General features: G+C 37.2%; 1 protein-coding gene across 7 annotated transcripts in view; it reads left to right on the top strand.

Moving 5' to 3' along the window:
- The window catches only part of LOC131431017 (uncharacterized), a 278,009-nt gene that overhangs the window by 196,920 nt on the left and 55,047 nt on the right, over nt 1-26,042 (top strand). For all 7 annotated transcript variants that reach the window (XM_058596418.1, XM_058596428.1, XM_058596435.1 and 4 more), the window contains 2 exons: nt 6,931-7,547; nt 7,610-7,756. In XM_058596418.1, coding sequence (XP_058452401.1) covers nt 6,931-7,547; nt 7,610-7,756 — 764 coding nt within the window. The remainder of the gene's footprint in view (nt 1-6,930; nt 7,548-7,609; nt 7,757-26,042) is intronic.

Raw genomic sequence — 26,042 nt, 5'->3', positions numbered from 1 at the left:
ACTCTAAACTGTGTTTACCATTTTTTCTTACAAAGTTGATTCATTCAAATTAGCTTAGAAAAAACTGTCACCTTAATAACATTTGTGATGAGAATCCGAATTTCATCCTAGCCAAGTTTGAATATCAAATATAAAATACACTGATTTATTTTTTTACACGTTTTTTTTTTATATGTGAATTTTCGAAGTTACGCGTTTTTTGTGTGCAAATTTTCAAAGTTGTCCGATCTTCTTATTTTGTCCTAAAAATGCATGAAACGTCGAGATCTGGTGTTATGCCGAATTTTTTTTTAGTCAACAGAAATTTTTCTTTTTCTCGAAAAATACGACGAGATCTTGCCGTTTCATGTATTTCTGAGTCATTTGGCATCAACAAAAATTTTTCGGTTTCGGAAATCGCAAAACTCAAAAGTCCCAAAGTCGATTTTAAAATTTGTTTTATTTGAGATTACACCAGATTTTGACGTTTCATGCATTTCTAAGACATTTGGCACTAAATTTTTTTTTCCTAATAAGTTACACCGAATTTCCGAAGAATTTCGAGTAAGAATACTGGGAAAAAATCCTTATCGAGTCCTACACCGATAAAAATTGACTTTAAAAAATTGAAATTGATTTGAAAAAGCAAAAACATTTTATTTGGATAAAGTTTTGTCCCACGATGGGTGATAATGTTTCCTTCCAACCGTATATACATTGCAAGGTGGGAACTTTTAGGGACAAAACAAATTTTTCTAACAAACCTATTTCTTGTCCAATCTGAATATTTTATTCAGTGTTTTTTTTCTATCGAAACTGAAAGTCATTACCATCCAAGATATCAACAAAACTCAATTCGTGAGAAAAATACACCGAATGCCTCATTTGCTAGTTGCCCAATATTAGCAAAAAGTATCAGTGCTGGATAAGAAGAACCTTTTTTTCCCTTAAAAATTTCAATCCTGATATGGATATGAAAAGTTGACAGAGAACATGATTATCTATGTTGGAACGAAGTTTCATCGAAATAATGAATGAATGTTTTGTCATTTTACACCAAATTTTTATGATCGTTTATTTTTTCAGTGTAGTGTTCGATAAGTGATTTTATGAGTAATTCTATTCGAAAATTAGACTGATTTTGTGAACATCAATAGCCCAACAATTGTTTTTAGGATTTGTCATTTTTCGACCATATTTTTTTGGCGAAACTTGGTAAAATAAAAGTCTAATCCTTTTCAAAGGACAGTCTAGATCATTTTTAGAAAAACAACGTGAATCTTTTTGTGAAAAAGTTTATGTGTCTAGAAAGTTCCTTTCGAATCTGAGAGGGTGCTGCCAAATTCGAATACGATCAAGTGCAAAATTCATATATTCGAATCCTACACTGAAAAAAAAACGACTTTCAAAATTTAAAGTCGTTTGAGATTACACTAGATCTGGATGTTTCATGCATTTCTAAAGTATTTGACATAAAAGTAATTTTCTTCATATTTGCGTTTTTTAACACGGATTTCCGAAGTTACGCAGTTATTTTAACGCAGATTTTCGAATTTACTCTGAATTTCCGAAAAAAATTCGAGTAAAAATACCGAAAAAAAGCATTATTGAGCCCTACACCGATAAAAATTGACTTCAAAAATTGAAAGTCGATTACCAAAAAAAAAAAAAATATTTTTGATATTGATAAAATTTCATCCCAAGGTAAATAATCCTGTTTACTACCAACCGTTCTTACATTACAAGATGGGAACTTTCAAGGAGAAAAAATTTTTCCGACAAAAACTATTTCTTGTCTAATTTGATTTTTTTATTTAGTGTTTTTTTTATCGAAACTGAAAGTCATTACCATCAAAGATATCAACGAAACTCATTTCGTGAGAAAAATACACCGAATGCCTCATTTGCTAGTTGCCCAATATTAGCAAAAAGTATCGGTGCTGGACAAGAAAACTTTTTTTTTTCATTAAAAACTTCTGTCTTGCTATGGATATGGAAAAGAGACAGAGAACATGATTATCTATGTTGGGACGAAATTTCATTCAAATAAAGAATGGTGTTTTTTAGAATTTGACGTCAAATTTTGGAGATCGTTATTTTTCTTCAGTGTAGTGTTTTATGAGTGATTTTTTCAGTAATTTTAATTCGAAAATTAAACTGATTTTGTGAACATCAATATCACAGCAATTGTTTGTAGGATTTGTAATTTTTCGACTATATTTTTTGGCAAAAACTTGGTTAAATAAAAGTCTTGCCCTTTTTCAAAAGACAGTCTAGATAAATTTAGGAAAAACGAAGTAAACAAATGGGCTTTTTGTGACCAAGACTATATGTCTAGAAAGTTCCATTCAACTCTGAGAGGATGCTGCCAAATCCGAATACGATTTGGCGTGAAATTCGTCTATTCGAATCCTACACTGAAACAAAAAACGACTTTCAAAATTTAAAGTCGATTAAGAAAAAAATCACTTTTTCGAATTCAATGAAATTTTATCCCATGGAAGGTAATTATGTTCTCTGTCATAAGTTGCAAGATGGGCGTTCTTAAGAGAAAAAGGTTTTTCTAACAAACTTTTTTTTATCTAGCACTGATACTTTTTTGCTGATATCAGGCAACTAGCAATAGAATATTCACTGTAATTGTCTCACCAATTTAATTTCATTGGAATCTTGGATGCTCAGTTAGGTTAGTTTTCGATAAAAAGACACTAGATAAAAAATTTGGTGCCTTAAAAGTGCCCATCTTGCAATGTATGAACAATTGGTAATGGACATAATCAGCTATCTTGGGACAAAATTTCATCAAAATCAAAAATGTTTTCATTTTTTCCTTACTCGATTTTAAATTTTAATGACAATTTTTATCGGTGTAGGACTCGATACTATATTTTTTTCAGTATTTTTGAAAATTAGACTGGTTATATAAAAATCACTAGCAGAAAACTTTTTTGTAGGATTTGTCATTTTTCGACTATATTTTTTGACAAAAACTTGGTAAAATAAAAGTCTGATCGTCGAGATCAATTAAAAAAAAACAACAAAGTAAGCAAAGAGGCTTTTTGTGACAAAGTCTTTATGCCTAAAAAGTGTCATTCAAATCTGAGAAAGTTCTGCCAAATCCGAATACGATTTAGCACGAAATTTGTCTATTCGAATCCTACACTGAAAAAAAAACGACTCAAAATTTAAAGTCGATTGAGAAAAAAATTACCTTCCGAATTCAATGAAATTTTATCCCAGGCTAGGTATTTGTGTTCTCTGTCAACCTTTCATATGTTACAAGATGGGCATTTGTAAGAGAAAAAAGTTTTTCTAACAAAAACTTTTTTGTATCCAGTACTGATAATTTTTTCGCTAATATCGGGCAACTAGCAATCATAATCGCTGTGGTTTTCTCACAAATTGAGTTTGACTAGAATCTTGGGTGATACTGACTTTCAGTTTAGTTTAGTTTTCAATAAATATACACTGGATAAAAGATTTGATTTGGACAAGAAATAATTTTTGTTGGAAAACTTTTTTTCCCTAAAAATTCCCAAGTGAATATAATCATCTATCTTGGGACAAAATGTTATCAAAACCAAAACTGTTGTCATTTTTTTTGTTAAGCGATTTTAATGGCAATTTCTATCAGTGTAGGACTCGATAAGGGTTTTTTCCAGTATTTTTATTCAAAAATTGGACTGGTTTTGTGAAAATCACTAGCTTTTTTGCAGGATTTGCCATTTTTCGACAGTAACTATTCGGAAACGAAAATGATTTAAAAAATCCGTCTGATCGGAAGACAGAAAAAATACTCTCTTGAGTTAAATTCTTAGAGGGGATTATTGATCTTTAGAATTGAAATTTGACTACAAAAGCATTCACAAAAATCTGTTTCAAGGCATGTCAATCTTCATGATCGTTTCGCGATGCTCCGATGTATCGATTGAACTAAATGTTATTGCTTTCTGTGAAAAATCGTATAAATGCACTTCTGGTTCCATTATATTTACAGAAAAATTCGACTTATTTGGCAAAACGACTGCCGAGTAAATAATTTTCAGTGAAACGACTTTCGATAAAATTCTGTTCGGAGAAATGGCTTTCAATGAAATGGGTTTCCGTGAAACGGTTTCACGAAAGGACATTTATAGACAACGGTATTTGAAGAACTGATGAATGGTATTTGACGAAACAGCTTTCGACAAAATAATTTTCGGTCAAATGACTCGTTTTCTAAAACGACAAATAATCGTTCCATCGTTGAAAAGCTGTTTGACTCAATTCACGTGACTGCGAAAGCAATTATCAATTTTCAATCAATTTGGCGAAACGGATTGAACCGTTTCAGATTTTCGGCGAAACGGCTTTTGGTGAAATGGGTTTTGACGGAACGACTTACGATGAAATAGGTTTCGACGAGCTGATTTTAGCGCGGTAAAACTTTGTTTTCTGTAATACTTACTTTTTCACGCCATAGCGTGAAGATCGACTTTCTGAGAAACGGCTTTCCACAAATCGGTCTTTGGTCTATGGTGAAACAGCTTTCAGTAAAATGGCTTTTTCCAAAACAGCAAAATGCCTTCCGTCAAAATGACCTTCACCGAAATGGCTTTCGGTAAATTGATTAAATGACATTCGGTAATATAGCTTTCCGACTTTCGTGGAAACGGCTTTCGGCAAAACGGGGTTCGACAAAACGGCTTTCTGCAGAATGGTCTTGGGCGAGGTATCTTTCGACAAAATCGCGTTTCACCTAAAAAGTTTTCGGCAAAATGACCTTCGTCGAGGCGGCTTTCGACAAAATTATCATCGATAAAACTGATGTTTGCCAAATGCCAAATGCTGTTGCGAAATAACTTTCTGTCATTCTACTTTCGAAGAAACGGTTTTCGACAAAATGGCATGGTGACAATAGGACCTACGATGAAACGGCTTTCGATAAAATGACCTTTGTTTGAATGATTTGAAGTTTGTTTGGTGATCTTCGGCGAAGCGACTTTCGGTGTAGCGGACATCTACAAAATAATCATCGACGAAGCGGCATCCAATGTAACGACTTAAGTCATAATGATTTATTTATTAACGTTTGAATCAAATGGATACAAACATTGCAGGCATTGCAAGTTGACTGCAACAGTGACCCAATTTAATAATACCTAATAGAAACTAGCCAATAAAAAATCCTCTTAGATTACTCCTCTCTTTCGATAATTTCAGTTTTATCATACCAATATTCGATAACATTGCGTCGATCACTAAGAAATTCAGGTCCAATCGAGTTACATCTGAGTTGGCGGGTTTCTAAAATATAAAGTTGTTTTTGAACAGATTTCAAATCTCCTTGATAAAAAAGACAGTTGAAGAAATCTACGTACGAGAGCTTCAAACACCTCAAAGAGAGACTAGTGTCGTTAATGTAAAACAAGAATCGAAGAGGTGCAAAAGGGCTACCTTGTTGCTCACCAGAGCTACGGGGAAACGAATTCGAATGAGTGATTCATTCGGCGTAAATAAAAGTTTTCGGCAAAATGTCCTTCGTCGCGACGGCTTCCGACTTTCGAGTTTTATCTTCCATAATACTGATGTTTGCCAAATGATAAATAACTCTTTGACATTCTACTTTCGAAGAAACGGTTTTCGACATTTGTTTGAATAGCATTCGGTGGAACGACTGTTGGTAGAAAGGCATTCGACAAACTGATTGAAATGGCGGTCAGCAGAATGGTCTTAAGTGAAACAGTACTCAAGAAACCGTTTTCGGCTTAAGATTTTCGGTAAAGCGGGTTTCGGCGAAATGGCTTACTACGAAATGTCCCGCTCTGGGTTGGGTCGTGAACATCTCCTGAGTCGTGATTTTTTCTCCACGCTAAGAAACATCCAGTTTCACGATCAACAGATATTTCTTATCGGAAACAGGTCAACTCGTCGAAGGCCAATTCACCGAATTGATCATTTAGCAAAATAAGAGTCTCAATCTCTTTCCGGAATGTGGCGTTTTTTTGCAATCAATGTAACGTATCCAGTTCGCTGGTCTTCGAGCGCTATAATAATCAAAAAACTTGAGAGTCCATCATCCTGCTTCAAACTCCGATGTCATACCAACTATCGAGACGCTCAGGGACGGGCAGGAATAATTCTGAATATTGAAAATTATCCTATTTCCTTCTTCAGTTTCTAATTATGGCATTCAAAATTAATGTTAATCGAAAAAAAAAATCAGCCTATTTTCCACCTCAGGATCAACACGACCCTGGGTCTTACAGCCTTACAGCTTCGGCGCCCATATCCGCTTGATTGACTCAATTTGGTTAATGAACTGTTTTCACTCCGATTCAACTAGACGCCTGCTTTCCCTGTTCCCTGTTCCTCCACCGGCGAACGAAATTAAACCGCGCGATCACTGAATACCGAATAACCCTCCAATTAGTGTCCGGTCGTCGTCGTCTTTCTCTTTTCGCTTTTTATTTTTTCGCTACCCAAAACGTGCACTTCTTGTCCCGGGGCCAGGCCAACAACTAGACCCTGGAAGCCCCGGACGAAAGTACCTTCGAAATGGGCAAAATCCATCGCACGTAATTTCCGAAAATCAGTACCCTCTCTCAGTAGGCGGCGGCGTTGCTGTGACCATCTGCCGGAGAGTGCGTACGACGGCGCCCGAATGCGACAAAATTATATTTCATGGGTTGCTTCGATGGTGCTGCTGCTGCTGCTGCTGCCATTCACCCAATTTTGGTTTAAAGCCACAGCGCAGTGTAGTTTTGGACGCAGCACTTTACGAAGCGATATCTAATTATCGCAAAAAAATAATTAAACTAGTCATGATAATCAGCGGGTGTTGAGACTCCGGTCCTTCTTGGGCTGTACTTGACGATTCTATAAATGGTTATTTTGGGTGACGGTGACGGTGACGAGACTTTTCCCACGATGTGCACCCTTTTTTCATCGTTTCCTTTTCTTTGCTTGCAGAGAGGATAAACAGCGACTGGGAGCGGCAATCGCCGCCTATCTCGAGTACCAGAAAATCTGCGGTTCGAACTTTCCGCAGTCCAGTCGGAACAAATCGCCCGGTTCGGGTCTTAGCGGACGGCGAACACCGACCTGGCTCGATCTGGACATTTACTCCACCCAGAAGTTTTTGGAATCGATCACCGGTCCGCTGCGGATTCCGTCGCACAAACGCTACATCAAGTACTTCTCCGGACTGCTGGCCGGAACGATCAAAGTGAATGCCTCGTCCGTGTTCCTGCGGGCCATCATCGTCGAGTCACCGCCCTGCCTGCACTACCGGGCCGTCACGGTGAACAGCGAGTGGCGTAGCTTCATCAAGATATTCGAGGGCGTCCGGTGTCTGTTCACGTCGGACATCTACGTGATACCGATCACCACCCGGCAGTTCATCTACGAAATCAAACATCCGCTGCGGTTGCGCGGCGATGTGCTGATACGTTGCTATCAGATCATACCAAATAACAACAAACTGCACGACGAGAAGGAACTGATCTCGACCGTGCAGTTTCACACCTGTGCCATAACCCAGAGGGAAGTACAATTCGCCAAGGTCGAGCTGGATCTGGCCTGCGACGGTAAGTGTTTTTGCAATCTGACCCACGCAGCATCATCCTGTTCTCACGTATGCTTCTTTCAGATGACCGATTTCCGGCCGACCACAAGGTAACGCTTTGTTTCAACACAACACCGAACGAACGGAGTGCGATCGTGGTCTTCCAGAACCCTCTCGTGCGGATAGAACCGATCATCGACGGTGGTGACAATCTGGAAACGATCAACGAGGGTGAGTCGATGTTTTTCTTTTTATTTCGATTATCTACTCGGAGTGTGATTGGTACAGGATTGAACTGAGTAGGCGCTGGGTTGAAAAACAAACGCCTTTGGGTAGGCAATATTTGCATCAACGCGATTTCAATTGCAGATGGGTAGCAGCAACTTGCTAGCAAGCTATCACTACAGCAGCTTTAATAACATTTAAAGACTGCTCATAACAGACAATGTGAAACATTGTTTCAATTCGCAATCAAAACTGCACCTTTCGATGTCGAAAAGATAATTAATTTCGCCAAATTCATGATGCTTCTTTCTGAATTATACTTAGATCGCACCACACCAGTTAGTAAGAAAAATCGTAATTAGAGACAGATTGATATTTTTAGAACCCTTTTCAGTGGGCCTCTTTCTTTGTACGATCGGCGGTAAAGCAAAAATCACTGCTTTCTGCTTGGTTCTTGCTGGTTGAGGTGACAATTTAATTTCGTTTGGTGGTGGCTGGGGGTAGAGCACCGTTGAAGCTCCACCCCCTTCTTTCCTGTGGCAGTTGGCCAACTTTTTTTTTTCAACTATCGACTCGCAATCGTTTCATGATTAATTTGTTTGGCATCGAAACAAAAGAAACGTCCCTGCATGCGTCGTCTTAACTGCGAATGGTTCTTTTTTATCATCAACTTATTTTATTTGTATTTATCTCTGCTCAACAAAACAAATTGAGAAAAAACAGTCAATGGAGCTTCTGTGATATTTGTTGGACAAAATTCCAGAACGTCTAATGATACTTTGTACGGCTGTTGTTAGGACAAACAAATCAATCCGAAATAAGTACTTACGACCTCCGATACACGACCACTAGGTTAAAGACGAGGATCTAATCTGCAGAGAATACAGTCTTATTAGTATTAACGTCATTCCGGTTATGTCTCTCTCATTACCCAACCATCTTTTTTATGTCATCAATTCTATGATGATTTGAAAGTTAACCTTGGAATTTTTATCCGGATTACAATGGAACCACAGAACCTTTCAGGTAAATCTAAATTTGTGAAAATCGAACTGCTTTGTGAAAAATGAATACCATTTGAGGCTCCCCAATCTGGCATACCTATCCACATTCAACAATCGCATTAACATTCACATTCACGTTCACAATAAACAGATAAACGTTAAAAGCAGTAAAGTGAATGAAAACTGTAAATAAGTCAAAACAGAATAAAAAAGTACGGGTGTGTAATGTCAGAGACATAACTGGATGTCGTGAATACGAATAAAACTGACACGATTTCTTCACACTTTCGAATTCGAATTGATAGCTGATCGATTGTGTGAATTGCGAAACTTTCCCCTTTTTCACTACTAAACTTTTCAACGAGTTTTGACGTCGTTTATCTTATTTCAGATCATTGAAAAAAACTATCAAGATGCTGTACAGGACTCATTTCTGCCTTTTAGAAGGACCAAATTGTGGAGTTCTCTACGATATTTAGCACAGTTCGGAACATTTATCTTGAACGATTTTCGCACAGCGAAAAGTGCACGAACCAAATCAAATTATTTTGGATTTTCACTAAACTGATGATTTCTACATTCGAATTTCAAAGAAATAATCTTAATAGTTCTTTAGATAACATTTAGAGCCATTAGAACGGCTGATTTTATTTTATATTTTATAATGTTGTTCACTTTTCGTTTCTTGTTTTCTTTCTCTCCAATGCAAAGCACCAGCAGCTGATGCAATCGTTCTTGCTTGAATTGAAACTAGCTTTGCGTACAAACCGACACATCCGCTCGCAGTGCCAAATGATGCGAAACTGATTTATTGCGTCTTCTCGCCTTGACGACCGGAAGGCAAATGAGAACTACGACCTGAGCGTTTGAGGTTTTTCACCACGCAAAAGGTCTGCTCCACCTGACGACTGAAGTCTAAATGAGAGTTGCGACCTGAGCGTTTTAGGTTTTTAACCACGCAGAAGGTGCACTCTCCGAAGCTGCTGGTCCCACGACGTCTGCTTGCATCCAACGCACAAGAAGAAATGATCGAATTTCGAAGACGGTTCACCTTTTATACGCAGTCAGTTTAAGATATGTGCCTGACTACCTCAAAATCGTCGTCCTTGCGCGAAAAAGCCAAGCAAAAGTACAGAGTTTTCCGCGTTGTTTTTAAAGTTTGAGAAAACTTAATATTTGAGTTGTTTGTGGTTATCTCACACTGTTCAAAATATTATCCTAAATTCCTGATCATATTTTTGATGAAATGGTGAAAGAATTATGTTGCTGCCTTTAATACAAGTCGAGCTATTTACGTTTAAGTTCTGCCCATTCTTCCATATGGCTAATTTTGAAAAGGCACCCCATAGTAAAGTGAGTCGTATTCACGACAAAATAAGAACAGTAAAAACAGTGAAAACGTTAACGCAGTAAAAACGGTAAAAATATTGAATTAACAGATCGGCTGAAAAGTTCGTATCGTTTCTCTGAGAGGGCACCACTAGAATTAAATCCATACCATTTTCAGTTAGTACCAACCTTCAAAAGATACGTGTATAAATTTGACAGCTGTCTGATTATTAGTTTGTGAGATATTGCATTTTGAGTGAAGCTACTTTTGTTATTGTGAAAAAAAATGGAAAAAAAGGAATTTCATGTGTTGATGAAACACTACTTTTTGATGAAAAAAAATGCCGCCTATACCAAAAAATTGGATTGATGAGTGTTATCCAGACTCTGCACCGGGCGAAGCAACAATTCGTAAGTGGTTTGCAAAATTTCGTACTGGTCATATGAGCACCGAAGACGATGAACGCAGTGGACGTCCAAAAGAGGCTGTTACCGATGAAAACGTGAAAAAAATCCACAAAATGATTTTCAATGACCGTAAAGTGAAGTTGATCGAGATAGCTGACACCCTAACGATATCAAAGGAACGTGTTGGACATATTATTCACGAATATTTGGATATGAGAAAGCTTTGTGCAAAATGGGTGCCGCGTGAGCTCACAATCGATCAAAAACAACAACGAATTGATGATTCTGAGCAGTGTTTGGAGCTGTTATATCGAAATAAAACCGATTGTTTTCGTCGATATATAACAATGGACGAAACATGGCTCCATCACTTCACTCCGGAGTCCAATCGACAGTCAGCTGAGTGGACTGCACGCGATGAACCGAACCCAAAGCGTGGAAAGACTCAACAATCGGCCGGTAAGGTTATGGCGTCTGTATTTTGGGATTCGCATGGTATAATTTTCATCGACTACCTTAAAAAGGGAAAAACCATCAACAGTGACTATTATATAGCATTATTAGAGCGTTTGAAGGACGAAATTTAAAAAAAAACGGCCTCATTTGAAGAAGAAAAAAGTTTTGTTTCATCAAGACAATGCACCGTGTCACAAGTCGATGAAAACCATGCTGAAATTGAACGAATTGGGCTTCGAATTGCTCCTTCATCCACCGTATTCTCCAGATTTGGCCCCCAGTGACTTTTTCCTGTTCTCAGACCTCAAGAGAATGCTCGCTGGTAAAAAATTTAGAAGCAATGAAGAGGTAATCGCTGAAACTGAGGCCTATTTTGAGGCAAAGGACAAGTCGTACTACAAAAATGGTATCGAAAAGTTGGAAGATCGCTATAATCGCTGTATCGCCTATGATGGCAATTATGTTGAATAATAAAAACGAATTTTGGCAAAAAAATGTGTGTTTCTATTAAACGATACGAACTTTTCAGCCGAACTCTTAGTAATAACAAATAAATGTAAAAACAATAAAATCAGTAAATGCAGCAAGAACAGTAAAAATATAGAAACTGGTAAAAATGGTCAAAACAGTGGAAACAATAAAAATAGTCAAAATAGTAAAAACAGCGGAAATGGTGAAAACATTAAAAACAGTAGAAGCAAGTAGTAATAAGGAGTTAAAGCAGTAAACATTAACTAAACTGTTAGAACTGTAAAACAGAACAGTAACAACTGTAAAACAGTGAAAACCTTCAAAACAGTAAAACAATAGAAACTGAGTACAATAAAAAAAATCAGAGAAAGCAATAAAAATAATAAAAACTGTGACAACATTTAAATCAATAAAGTAGTAAAAAAGGTAAAATATTAATTCAGTAATAACAAATAAAGGTGAAAACAGTATAAACATAGAAAATAGTTAAATGGTAAAATCAGTGGAAACAGTAAAAATAGTCAAAATAGTAAAAACAGCGAAAACTGTCAGAACGATAAAAACGGTAGAAGCAGAAAAGGGAGTTGAATCAGCAACAACTGTAAAACAGTAAAACAATAGAAACAGAACACAAGAAATAGGTCAGAAAAACACAGAAAAAATGATTAAAACTGTAAAACGGTAAACGATAAAATCAATCAAAATAGTAAATAGTTAAAACAGTAAAAACTGTAAAAAGAGTAAAAAATAACAATAATAAAAACAGAGAAAATCGTAAAAACAATAAAAGCTAAGATTGTAAAAGTCATAGTAACTGTAAAATAAATAATAACAATAAAAATATTAAATTAGTATAACAAAATTGGTATAACAAGAAATAAATTTAAAAAACCATTAAAAAAAATAATAACAGTAAATACTTAAAATAGTGAAATCAATATAAGAGTAAAAACTGTGAAAAGAAAAACAATAACACCAAAACCCGTGAAAACAGCAAAAAATAAAAACAGTAAAAGAATCTGCTTCAGTGAACAGTAAATACAATAATATAAGTTAAACAGTAGAAATAGTTAAAAACAATTGAAACAGCTAAAACAGTAAAAACAATAAAATCAGTAAAAATAGTTAAAACAGTTAAATAGAAAACAAAACTAAATATCAAGAGACTTGAAATCAAATTGAGTAAACTGAACAAATTTCAGTTTCTTAAATTAATTTAATCTACAGAATAAACAAAATGAACTGAATGAAATGAATAAACTGAAGAAATTTAGGAAGCTGAATCTACAAAATAAACGGAACAGACAGAATAAACTTAGTTAACTGAATAAACGGAATAGACACTGAATGTGCAGAATGAACTGAATCTGCTGAATAAATAATAACTAAATAATCTGAAGAATTTAGGGAAACTGATTCTACAGATACAAAATAAACTGAAAAAACCTGTTTTAATCCACCTAGTGGTGTAATGATGCCTTTCTCACATCAATCATACTATCATATATAATACTGTGGTATTCTTCAAAATAATTTTCGTCGATTCTTAAAAGAAAAACCGAAATCGGTTTGTTTGACCGTCTACTGATAAAAACTATCAATTGGACAAGATTTGAGGTCGATTTAGAAATTTTTTTAAGGTTTTTCCCCATTTTCAGTGATGGTGTACAATTTTTAACCCACTTTACCCTATATTGCCGGATCCGGAAGTCGGATCCGCATGAAACTCAGGAATTACGCATGGGACCACAGGACCGGACCTTTCATTTGAACCTAAGTTTGTGGAAATCGGTCGCGCCATCTATGAGAAAATTTAGAACACATATTTTCTTTTTTTTTTACATTTCACCCCATAACTCCCGAACCGGAAGTCGGATCCAAATAATATTCAGGAATTTTTTATGGGACCTCAAGATCATTCATTTGAATCTAAGTTTGTGAAAATCGGTTCAGCCATCTTCGAGAACAGTTAGTGCAAAAATACGTCACATACACACATACACTACAAAATAGACAGAATAAAAAAATAAACTGAAGAGTTTCAGGAAGCTGATTCCACATAATAAATAAACAAAAAACTGAGAAAACGGAAGAAACAGAATAAACTTAACAAACTGAATAAGTTTCATAAAATGAGTAATGAGTAATTTAGAAAATTGAAAAAACTGATTATTGATTACAGAATAAACTGAATCTACAGAATGAGCTTAATAAGCGAAACCAACAGAAAAAGGAAAATAATCTGAACAAAATGAATAAACTGAATAAACTGAACAAATTCGGGAAACAAAACAATTGAGTCTTGAGAATAAAATAAATAGACCGAATAAACGGAATTAACTACCTGAATAAACCGAACAAACTGAATAAACCGAAGAAATTTAGGAAACTGAAGAAACTGATTCTACAGAATAAACGAAATAGACAGAATAAAAAGTATAAACTGTATAAACTGAAGAATTTTAGGAAACTGAAGAAACTAATTCTTTAGAATAAACAATATAAACTGAAAAAACGGAATGAATGTGATAAAGTAAAAAAACTTAACAAACTGAATAAACTGAATAAGCGGCATAATATGAATAATCTGAATAAATTTAGAAAATTGAAGAAACTGATATTGTAGAATAAACTGAAACTACAGAACAAACTGAATAAACGAAACCAAAAGAATAAGCAAAATAATCAACAAAATGAATAACCTGAAGAAATTTAAGAAACTGAAAAAACTGAAGCTACAGAATAAAATAAATAAACTTAACACACGGTAAAAAGCGAAATCAACTACCAAAGCACACAGAATAAATCGATAAAATTTTGGAAACTGAAAAAACTGATACTACAGAATGAACAGAATAATCTAAACAAGCCGAATGAACTGAATAAACTGACAAAACTGAATTAACTCAAGGGATCGATTCCGGTCACAATAATTGCATTTGGGTTGAGCTCGGCCGGAAAAATGGCAGCAATACCCGATACAGATACGGTGAAGTTATTCTTCTGCAAGATAATATTTGATTCCACATCGCAAAAGTGGTCGAAATATAACCGGAAACAATTAAATATAAGATCTTGTTTAACACCCTCTGCGCTCTTCGAACGTTGCTCAATCTGACTATCACTTGTTTCGATCGTCATCTATCTAACGAGCAATTTCTCTTTGTTTTGATTTTAGAGGTGTTAATCTTAGTTTTCTGATCCTAAATTTATGCATGGAAAGATGATGACCATTTCGTTTTACAAGGGATAAAACGGACAAAGAAAAATTTAAATAAAATCGGTTTGGCTCTAGTTAACTACTCTGAATTTAAATCAAATTTGACCTGAATTCTCTCAATTTGCGACTGCAATGACAAACCTTACGATATCATGGCATATTTCGATTGAATTATCAACAGACGAATAGTTTTTTTTCTAGAGCAATGCACGAAAAAAAATCTCCCCCATTTAATTTTTCAACTCATCCGACATGACAGTTTCCTTCGCCGTCGCCACACTTTCACTCCCAGTCGTTTTCATTCCCAGCCCGCGCGATACCTGATCCATTAGGGAGCGAGGTAGAGAGACCTAGACTAATTTTAATGGCCTCCCCAATAGATCATAAAATGATCTTCGCGCTGTAGCAACTAAATGGCACATTAAGGTATAGAATTAATTACCTCTGATGTAGATTAATTGTTTGCTGCTGCGAACCTGTTCCGTGGCGCACGGACCTGTCACCTTGACTGGTTACAATGTCGGAACCGCGACCATTCGGTCAGAGTAGGCCTAGTCATAACAACAACGAAAACAAAAACCAAACGGTTTCGTCGAGTTTTGTTGGTCGGGCTTGGCGTTGGCGCCAGTGGTCTTTCGTTCGATAGAACGGGACAACATTAACTGATTAGTAGCTAGAGTGAAGTTTTGTTTTTCTCTCGAAAGTAGTTTTGTGCTCCCATGGCGGTTTTACGGGACCTGATGGGTTGTGCTTTCACTGCAGTTCTAGTTTGAAATATCGTTTTCAACGGCCCCGCCTCCGCGTTTCGTTCGTCTGATAGAAGAAAATCGATTTTATGTACCAACACGAATTGTGTTAATGATTAGATTGCGTTAAGGAAGAAGCAAAAGTTTTTTAGCCGTTCGAGTTGATTCCAGAGACGCTGAAGGGAAAGGTGCATTAAAAATGTTCTCGATTCCAAAGTTTCCACTTTGCTCTTCTTTCTGGTGACCTTGACAACGGTTGATTGAATGGCATGGTTGTCTCCACTGCAATTCAATTATCGCAGTAGGCGACGGTGCTGGATGGAGGTTCTGATATCGAAGAAGATATAGTGCCCTCCAGCTCTCTCAGTCAGGGAAAAAAAAGCAATGAGCCGTTAAGAAGTCAGTCTAGGCCAACACGTGCCATGAAGGTTGAGTTATCGATTGATGCTTCGTTGATTTTTGTTCCCCCTGATGATGAAGCGAAATCGTCTTGACAAACCAGCCAAGAGTGGATGGATGAATGTTATTAAAGCGGGAAAAATGATCTTTGAAACAAATTACCTTCCACGGATATGTTTTTTTTAGATCGTGTCGAAAAATAATAACGAAAATTTTGATTACTTTTTCTCGAACTGTCTAATATTGTTAACCGAAGTGCTTTTTTCCCCGAAAGTGATCTGTTTTTACTCCCCGAATCCCCCTCCGAGTTTCGTGGCAACCGACCTACTGCGATCGCTTTTGCCTGCCGAGGTCATCACATCGTTTTTTTTCACGCTCCAGTTGTTGACTGACAACTGGTTGCTAGGAGCTGTCACACACACACACACAAAATTAATAACTCATCTATTCTGGATTGAGAAAACTCACAACTAGAAAAATAATCCAACCTAGGCTAACCTGAGAACTGGTGCCGGAGGAGAACGCAATGATGCGGATACGCATCAGTGGCGAACTCGGTCAGAATTGATTTAGCGGGAAACTTTTGCACGCTTTTCTCCGACGATATCCGGCGCGGTTTCCGATTGCTACATTTTTGACTGCCATGGTTGGACAACGGGACAAGTTCGACTGTTTTCGAAATAAGCTTCTCGGGGTGTTGCTCAGTTTCGGAAACATTTCAAGTAAGACGAGACGAGATGAGCAACAATTCAACAGAAAAATATGATGGGTTTACCTACCTACCCACGCCCACGCGTAATCGCCGCAACTCCCTTCGCAATTCTGTCAGCTGCTCAAACATTCCTCACGCACCAGCCGTCGAAACATAAGCTCAATTCATTCAGAATTGACTGAACCGAAGTTTCGGGTGCTGAAAGTCCGCGATTCGAACACCACCTCGGTAAAGTAAACAGCCAGTGTGTGCGAGTGTAAGTGTACTCCGACCGTATGGAATTGGAATTTTCCTCTCTATTTACGCATTTTCGCCAGCCTGCTTAGATAGATATATCCAAAGGAGGCGGTTGGTAGAATTCAAACTCTCGTGGAACGAACAGTGGGATAGCAGCGATGAAATGCGTTAAGTTGAAAGTGTAATTCTTTTGGTTTATTTTAGATTTCTTAACTGTGGATTTAATTTTATAGTTTTGTTTTGCAACAATGGAAGAATTTAAAGAAACGCATTGTTTTAGACGTAGAGCCATCTTGAGTATATAACGAAAGAACAGATTGAGAGAAAGATTTTTGAATACAACTATGACATCGAAACTGCAAAAAAGTTACTGCAAAGAAAGTTACCGAATGTTCCGAGACACATGAGCGAAAACACATTATATTGAATAGTTTTAAAATTCTTCTTATAAAGCCTATTATAAATACCACAAACAGGCACGTACTTAGAGGGGTCCTGGCCACTCCCGGAGTCAGAATAATAATAAATAATAATGAATGATGCGAAGCGAACAGTGTCAAAACTAAATGAAATGGAGGTTAAATCCAGGGCATAATAAATGACAATAATAAAAATGACACTAAATTATACTGGATGACCGGAAAGAGAAAGTGCTCTAACTTACCATAGTTGGGCAAGATTCGGCAGGTGAGGAAGTTATCCTGCCACTGAATCCCGCATATACTTATTTAGGACTAAAAAGACGAACGCAAGTGCATTTCGAGTACATGTTTGGATGAATTAATTATTATACGCTAATGATTACTCGACAGTAGACTGAAGTCGTGGTTCGAAGCGGCACGAGTGCATGGAAGGCTGGGTTTCTCGGTTTGTTATGGTATACTTTTGGAGGATTACCTCAATGCAAGTATTTGCGTGCATTAATGGAACGATTGCAGACCGAAATCGTGTGAAAGGGCCTCACATGAAGTATATGAGCATCGCTACTACGGTTAAAATCAACGGTTTAGGGCTCCAGTTACTTGCCCATTCACCTTGTTCACCTGATTTGGTCTCTTCGAACTATTATCTGTTCCCAAACCTTAAGTCATCCCTGAGAAATCGATGTGAGTTTCGTTTTAGAACTTGAGACCGCTACTTCCGGGACCTGATACCGAAACTAGCCAGAGTAAGTTTCTCGTTTTAAAAAACCGCTCAAAACTCGATAGTTCTACCGAAAGAACCAGTTCTGTTGAACCGTTTGTTCATTCTTCTGAAATTTTGTATGTTCCTCCGAAAAAAATACGAGAACCATAAATTATATTTTGTAGTAAACAAATGCAATAGTGAGTATTTTTGGTATGTATTTATACCAATAATCATTCTCCTTTGGGTACTTTTTTAAAGATCGCGATTGTATCAAATTTTTACCATATTCTTAAAATCGGTTCCGAAATACGCAGTTACTGTACGCAGCTGTCAAAGGATTTGATTACTTCCATTTCCATCGGAAATAGAATAGAGAACTATCATTCTTCAGTGAAAAAAACTCTTGTTCACTCATTCTTCTAGAAGAACTAGTTCTTTTGAACCGTTTGCGAACGGATTGCACATCTCTTGTTCTTATCACAATAAAAAAATCCGAGCAAAACATTTCGTCTTTTAGGGATTCTAGTACCTTATGGGTAGCTGATTTATCCATAGTACATATGACTATTTCAGTTACCATCAGTGTTGGTGATTGCCGATAATTTGGCTCTACATTGTATACAACATTTTCAATCTGGTAGAAGATGTTACAAGAACTCGCTGCCTCTCAATGTATGAACCGTGAGAGAATTGTTCTACATTTCTTCGCTCCACTTTATACTGATCGGCGCTGTGTGGAATTTACCAAGAGAGAATTGCAAGCTGACAATCATCGCAGAAAATCGAATCGATGATTCGACTCGATAATTCTCATACTAGGTTACAATATTTTAAAATATTTTTATGCTATCGCAATTATCCACTGACCATATAGAATCGAATCGCGAAACGAGAATAAGCGACCGTTTGTTGCTTCAGAGAGATTCCCCACAGCAGCGTGCTAACCCGTGATGCTCAGACAGACCATCGAGAGAAATTCGCTCTCGCACTGGTGTCCATTCTATGTTAAATGAACCATGCCGGTTTTTTGTTGCTGCGATGATATCCGTCTCTCTTTGATGCCACTTATTGAGACGTATGAAGAGTTGGTAGAGAGCGTTCTTTAATACGATAAAAGCCATCATTGTCTACTCCTAGTCTTCCTAGTATCCAATTAGTAAACTTTTGATTTAGCTAGGTAATCCGTCCAAACGATTTTTTCAAAGCAATTAATAAATTTTATAAGACAGTATGCTGGATGACTGCTAATTTCAAATCGGTCACAGTTTTATGAGAGATTTCAAATACGCTAATCATACTGCTCCTATTCCTCTTAGATAGTCTTAAGGAGGGGGTAGGGTCTAAATGATACAAAAATCATCATTTTTGCGATTTTTTTTCAGAATTATTTTTCAACAAAATAAATTCAAATGTTTTGCATGATAGAAGGCATCATTCAAACAACATTTTGTAATTTTTTCATGGAAAAATATTGAGAAACAAGTCGGTGAAGAGGTATTTTTGAAGACGATTCTTAAAAATCATAATTTGCGGTGTCCACTGTATCTCAGCGCAGACTAATCAGAAGTGAACAAATCAAAGCAGCATAGTTAGAGTAGAAGTTTTTCTAGACCCCAACGTGTCTGTTTGATTTTTTTTTATTGTTTCAATTTTTGATGGTTGTTCAAATTAAAAACTACGTGTTTTCACGAAAAAATTCGCCGTTTTGTAGCCGTAAATCCTTCCCAAAGTAACAAAAAACGAAAAAGAAAACGTTGGGATCTGGTTTTTTATATGTGGAAAGTGTGTGCAAAATTAAAAAAAATGGTGCAGTAGTTTTTGAACGACGATGGACACGGACTTTCAGAAGCTGCTTTCGAGGAAAACGCGTTTAAAGTTTTTTGTCTATAAAATCAATGGAAACAAATTATTACTCAAGGGAGCCCGCAGGGTCTATCATTTTCAAAAAATCATATTTTTTCTTCTATAATTTGTTATAATGAAACATTTCAATAATGTTTTGTCAAGTTTTGAAGTCAATCGAAGCAGAAATCTTGGGCCTGTGCGCCGATCTCTTACTTCTTCGCAGTATGAGATAAGCAAAGATAAAGGTCCATAACTTGCTGAGTTTTGTTTCGATAGGCTTGGAAATTATTGAAGTGTTTTACTACAAGAAAATACAAAGAAAAAATAAATGATTTTTCAAAAGTGTTCGACCCTACCCGCCCCTTGAATCTTCGAAGTATTCTGGACCCACCCTCTCTTAAAATTCTAGTCCTCTGTTCTTCCTAAATTTCTTGAGCTCTATATTTTTTCTGAACTTTCAAGGCTATTGGAGCTCTCTTGACTCTTTGGAAACTATTAAATTACAAAACAATCAGAAATCTGCCTTACTGTGGGTGATTTTAACTATCGATTCTGTTTGGAATCTAAGCATTCTGAATATCTGCCTTTTATCGCGGTTTCTTCGGTTTCATTTTACTATCTCTCTTTTTATTTCTGAGCACTTTGTACTCACTGGAAATTATCGATTCTCTCAGACTCTCTGTTTTCCTAAGTTTTACGAAATTCACTAGATTTTCCTAGGAACTGAACTCTAAAGGGTAGAAAACTCACTGAACAAGTTTAAGGTCAAATAACAGTTCGGCTGAAAAGTTCGTATCGTTTAATATAAACACACATTTTTTTGCCAAAATTCGTTTTTATTATTCAACATAATTGCCATCAGGCGATACAGCGATTATAGCGATCTTCCAACTTTTCGATACCATTTTTGTAATACGATTTGTCCTTTGCCTCAAAATAGGCCTCAGTTTCAGCGATTACCTCTTCATTGCTTCTAAATTTTTTACCAGCGAGCATTCTCTTGAGGTCTGAGAACAGGAAAAAGTCACTGGGGGCCAAATCTGGAGAATACGGTGTATGAGGGAGCAATTCGAAGCCCAATTCGTTCAATTTCAACATGGTTTTTCGTTGTTGTTTTTGATCGATTGTGAGCTCACGCGGCACCCATTTTGCACAAAGCTTTCTCATATCCAAATATTCATGAATAAAATGTCCAACACGTTCCTTTGATATCTTTAGGGTGTCAGCTATCTAGATCAGCTTCACTCTACGGTCATTGAAAATCATTTTGTGGATTTTTTTCACGTTTTCATCGGTAACAGCCTCTTTTGGACGTCCACTGCGTTCATCGTCTTCGGTGCTCATATGACCAGTACGAAATTTTGCAAACCACTTACGAATTGTTGCTTCGCCCGGTGCAGAGTCTGGATAACACTCATCAATCCAATTTTTTGGTATAGGCGGCATTTTTTTTCATCAAAAAGTAGTGTTTCATCAACACACGAAATTCCTTTTTTTCCCATTTTTTTCACAATAACAAAAGTAGCTTCACTCAAAATGCAATATCTCACAAACTAATAATCAGACAGCTGTCAAATTTATACACGTATCTTTTGAAGGTTGGTACTAACTGAAAATGGTATGGATTTAATTCTAGTGGCGCCCTCTCATAGAAACGATACGAACTTTTCAGCCGATCTATTAATAATGCATAATTAAATGAATAAAAAAATGCATCTTGGATTAAATGAACAGTAAATTTATTTTGTTCAAAATTTAATCTACACAGATTTGGTCGCGAACAAGCCTTACTATAAGAGCAAGATCTCGATATGATTTTAGTCGGCATCACTGCCGTGAAACGAGCGAATCATCGGCACCTGATGAACTTTTGACCACCCACCATCCGACGGTACGCCTACTGTGTCAGATTAAATTTGAAATGCTTTCTCGCAGGCCTGGCCTCGCTTTCGGGTACAAGCGCGAACGCAACGCAGCAGTGCCAAAGTCACCTCGTCGTCGTCGTGATCATCGTCGTCGCCTTCTGCGATTCAACTCACATCGGGATTGAGTTTTTTTTTCGTTCATGCAAACCGCGAAATCGCATCATCGTATAGTGAAGTGTAAATTCGCTCGCGTAGAACCTGACAAGAAGAGTGATTATCAAATCAATCATTTGGATTTAGCTAACCAAAGGCCTCTTGATTGACACATCGGTCGATCGGGCCCACCGGTGGCCGGCCGGTGAGAAAACAAAAAGGTCGTGTGTGTCTCGTGACTTGATGCTTACGTGATTCTTGTTTGTCCACCACCACCACCCGACCGATCGGGTGCACAATTATGAAGTTTATCAACAACCCCTCGCCGCCGCACGATTGATTGCGACGAAGATGGAAGATTGCGGTCCATCGGTCAATTTGGTCTGTGCGTGACAATCTGATCCGGCAAATCGTTGCAAAAACGAAAAAAGAAAAGAAAATGGTTTCGTGTAAGTCCTGCCCGATTCGGATCTACCACCAGACTAACAACCAACCCATTGTCCATAATTCTAATCTCGCGATTTGGCACTGCGAAGGTGTGTAACGAGCGCGCGTGTGATGAGTGGCGATTAAGCGGTTTGATTCGACGATTTTCGGACCCGATAACAGGTGGACTTTGATTCGAGATTGAATTTTGAGTATCGATTTTTTTCTTTTCGTTCGTAGCGACCGGGTCACTGTTTTGAACCTATCCAAATGGAATGTTGAATTTTCGTCGATGACGAACTTCAAATATTTATCCAGACCAGCAGGAGCTCATTTCGTTATCAGGAGAGAGGGCCTCAGTCCTGGTCTTATCGAATGGTTGTCGGTAGAAAAGCAATTAGATAGGGTGTTATCTTGGGTAAACAACCTCCGTTAGAGTATATTTCCCAACCTGTTAACAAGCTGGTTTATTCACTAAAACCTAGAACTGTTTTTTTTATGTTTTGTCGAATACGTCAAAACAGTCAGCAGTGCGCGCATCGTCGGGCTGAAAATAGTTTTCCGTCGTCGTCGTCGTTGCGGTCCACGATGTGCGCCATCTACCGCAGCGATGAGAAAACGAATAACTCTTCTGAGTTTGTCTCCCGGTTGCTTGGATGTGTGTTTGTTTATATGCGTTTGCCACATTCTCCGTCAATGGGAAGATTTATCGAATTTCGGCAACGTTCGCAGCTGACCTCCTGGCGCTGGGAACCGAGCGATGTGTCAGATTTTTATTATAACTTGTCCCTAGGTTGTAGGATGTTTGGCAACCCGGTGATCGTAAACAATACGTTACATTCCGATACAACCGGTACTGTGCGGCAAACACCGAATACTGTCATAATCTATAGTTAAAATCGATTAACTCGAACTCGAAATGGCACACATTGGCCCAGAAGAAACTGCCAGAGGGGAAGAAGTCTTATCTAAACAATTCCATCCTCCGCACTGCCAGCCAGCCGCGTCCAAATTCCAAACTATGGGTCGATTGTGCGAGCATCCGTTCCACGGTTTACGTAAACCACCATTCCCCTGTGAACCTGCCGCTTGCAGCAAACACGGCGCTCCTTTCCGTCTCTATGATGGATTGGTGGGCGGTAAACAACATTCAGCGGGTCGAGAATGGCAAATCGCCAAATTCGAACTTTACTTGTTCTATTTTCTCCGTTGGCTTTTGTAGATCCGACTTGGGGGATTTTTTTTGTACTAGGGTGGTCAGCACTGATCCTTTGAAAAAAATCATAAAAGCTTTTTCGCTGGGAACTTGACACGTGACCAGGGTTGCCATCAGACGAAACCCCTTACTAGAACACTACCGCAATCAGTACGTGAACCCGACCGACCAACTGTGACTCCGAAATTGTTTGAACTGCGTTTAGCAACGCCGTTTTTTTCATGTTTACAGACGCCATCGCACAAATGGTCGTTCTTTTTTTTATCCCTCACCCTGTTCAACTTCGGTTTGTTTACCTTCGTCGGATATCGTTGAATCAGATTGCAAGTCAGGGAGTAGCTTCCCGGAACAGCAGCGTTTTGCACTCGGAATGTAGTTGCCTGCTGGGCGACGGCAGGTGATGTAAATAAATGTCTGATAAAATGAGGCTAGATTCAGTCTGGTCCTCGACGAATCCTGCACAGAACATTATGGGGTTTATTTAAAATTCCAAATACAATTTTTATTTTGCGACACATCCGCAGAAGTTTGTTTTCACTAATAATTTCGCTCAAAAAAATGATGATCTGGCAAGGAATTTGAAGCTGCAGAATAAAGTATTGAAGTCACATTCTTGAAAGCGTTTAACACTTGCAGTACGATTAAATTACATTTTTTTTTTACGTTCCGAGCAATGGATTTATGTATCCTGATTCTACGGTTTTCTTTTCAAACTATATTAATTAAATTGTGAGTATTTGGCGTTTACTTTAAATATCAAATCGAGCTGAATACAATTTAAGAGAGAGAACATTCATGTGTCAAAAGCTCGAAATATGCATAATTGAAAATCTGATAAAATTAGTCAACAAAATAAGTCACATTCTAGGAACAAAAGTTGTCCTTAGTAAGAATTGGAACCAGCATTTTTTTTTCTTTTTTTTATATTATTCCAGTTCTCGACATTTCACGCATTTTTGAAGACTGCTCCAGAATAAATAAAATAAAATAAAATAAAATAAATAAATCAAAAAATTGACAACAACAAAATTTTCTCTATTGTGTTGCAGAATTGTGCGAGGATTTTCGAAGTTGCGCGGTTTTCTTGTTTCGTCTTAGAAATGCACAAAGCGTCGAGTTCTAGTTTAGCTCAGCGCTCTGACAGTTTTCGGTTAAAAAAAATGTTTTTTTTTTCGAGATTTCACTAGATCTCGACGTTTTATGCATTTCTAAAACATCCGGCCTCAAACATTTTCTTTCGGAAATCTCAAAATCTAGGTTCCAAAGCCGATTTCGAAAGTCTCAAAATCAAAGTCCCAAAGTCAATTTGTTTCAAACAAATTTCTGTCTAGATAACATCAGATCTCGATGTTTCATGAATTGTTGAGGACACTAAAAAAAATCTATACTTTTGCGATTATTTTGAGGTTACGTATTCCTCGCGTAAAAAAAAATCAGTATAAAATCAGAACAACTCATTCTAGTTTAACCGAAGATAGTTTCATCGAAAATCGTTTGGCAATCATTCATTCTAAATTCGTTTCAAAGAAAATAAATACGCCAAAGGTCAATTTGTCAAAAACCATTTCGTCCTAATTCGTTTAGCTGAGTCATTTAATCGAAAATCGTTTCATCTGGTGTTATTTCGTCGAAAATTTCGACCCGATAGGAAGTCTTTTAATCGAAATTCGCTTCACAGAAAAAAAGCCGTTTCGCAGAAGACGGTTCCAGTGAAAGCTATTTCACTGAGAGTCATTTCTCTCTTTTCGACGAACACCGTTTTCACCAAACTTATTTCGTCGAAAATCGTCTCGCTGACATTCCTTTCTGGCACAATCAATTTCGATGAAAATCTCTTCTAAAAAAATGTAATTCCATCGAAAATCGTTTCGTCTGATGTCATTTTGTCAAAAATTCCGTCCCTGTAGGTAGCCATTTCATCGAAAATCGCTCCATTTAAAATCGTTCCACCGAAAACTACTTCACTGAAAGTCATTTCTCCGATGATCTTTTCGACGAACGCCGTTTCAACAAAAATCATTTCGTCGTAAATCGTCTCGCTGACATTCCTTTCTGACACAAGCAATTTTGATGAAAATCTCTTCAAAAAAAAAACTTAATTTCATTGAAATCCGTCACAAACAATTTCGGTCACAAACAATTTCGGTGAATATCTATTCTCAAAGAATAGATATTTGCTTCAATAATCGCTTCGTTAAGAGACATTTCACCGAAAATCGTTTCGTCACAAGCGACTTCGATGAAAATCTCTTCCAAAAAAAAAAAAAAGGAAATTCCATCGAAATTTGCTCCGCTAAAATAAATTTCACCGAAAATTGTTTCGTCACAAGCGATTTCGATGGAAATCTGTTCTAAAAATAAAAAGTTATTCCATCGAAAATAACTTCGTAAAGGACATTTCACCTAAAATCGTTCTGTCATTCGCAATTTCGGTGAAAATCTCTTCTAAAAAAATGTAATTCCATCGAAAATCGTTTTGTCTGATGTCATTTTGTCAAAAATTCCGTCTCTGTAGGTAGCCATTTCATCGAAAATCGCTTCACTGGAAAAAAAACCGTTTCGCTAAAAATCGTTCCACCGAAACCTATTTCACTGAAAGTCATTTCTTCGAAAATCATTTCGACGAACGCCGTTTCAACAAAAATTTCATTTTGTCGTAAATCGTCTCGCTGACACT

This window comes from Malaya genurostris, chromosome 1 (genome assembly GCF_030247185.1).
Source record: "Malaya genurostris strain Urasoe2022 chromosome 1, Malgen_1.1, whole genome shotgun sequence".
NCBI lineage: Eukaryota > Metazoa > Arthropoda > Insecta > Diptera > Culicidae > Malaya > Malaya genurostris.
Note: the sequence above shows the minus strand (reverse complement) of the source record. Positions and strands in the feature narration are given on the sequence as shown.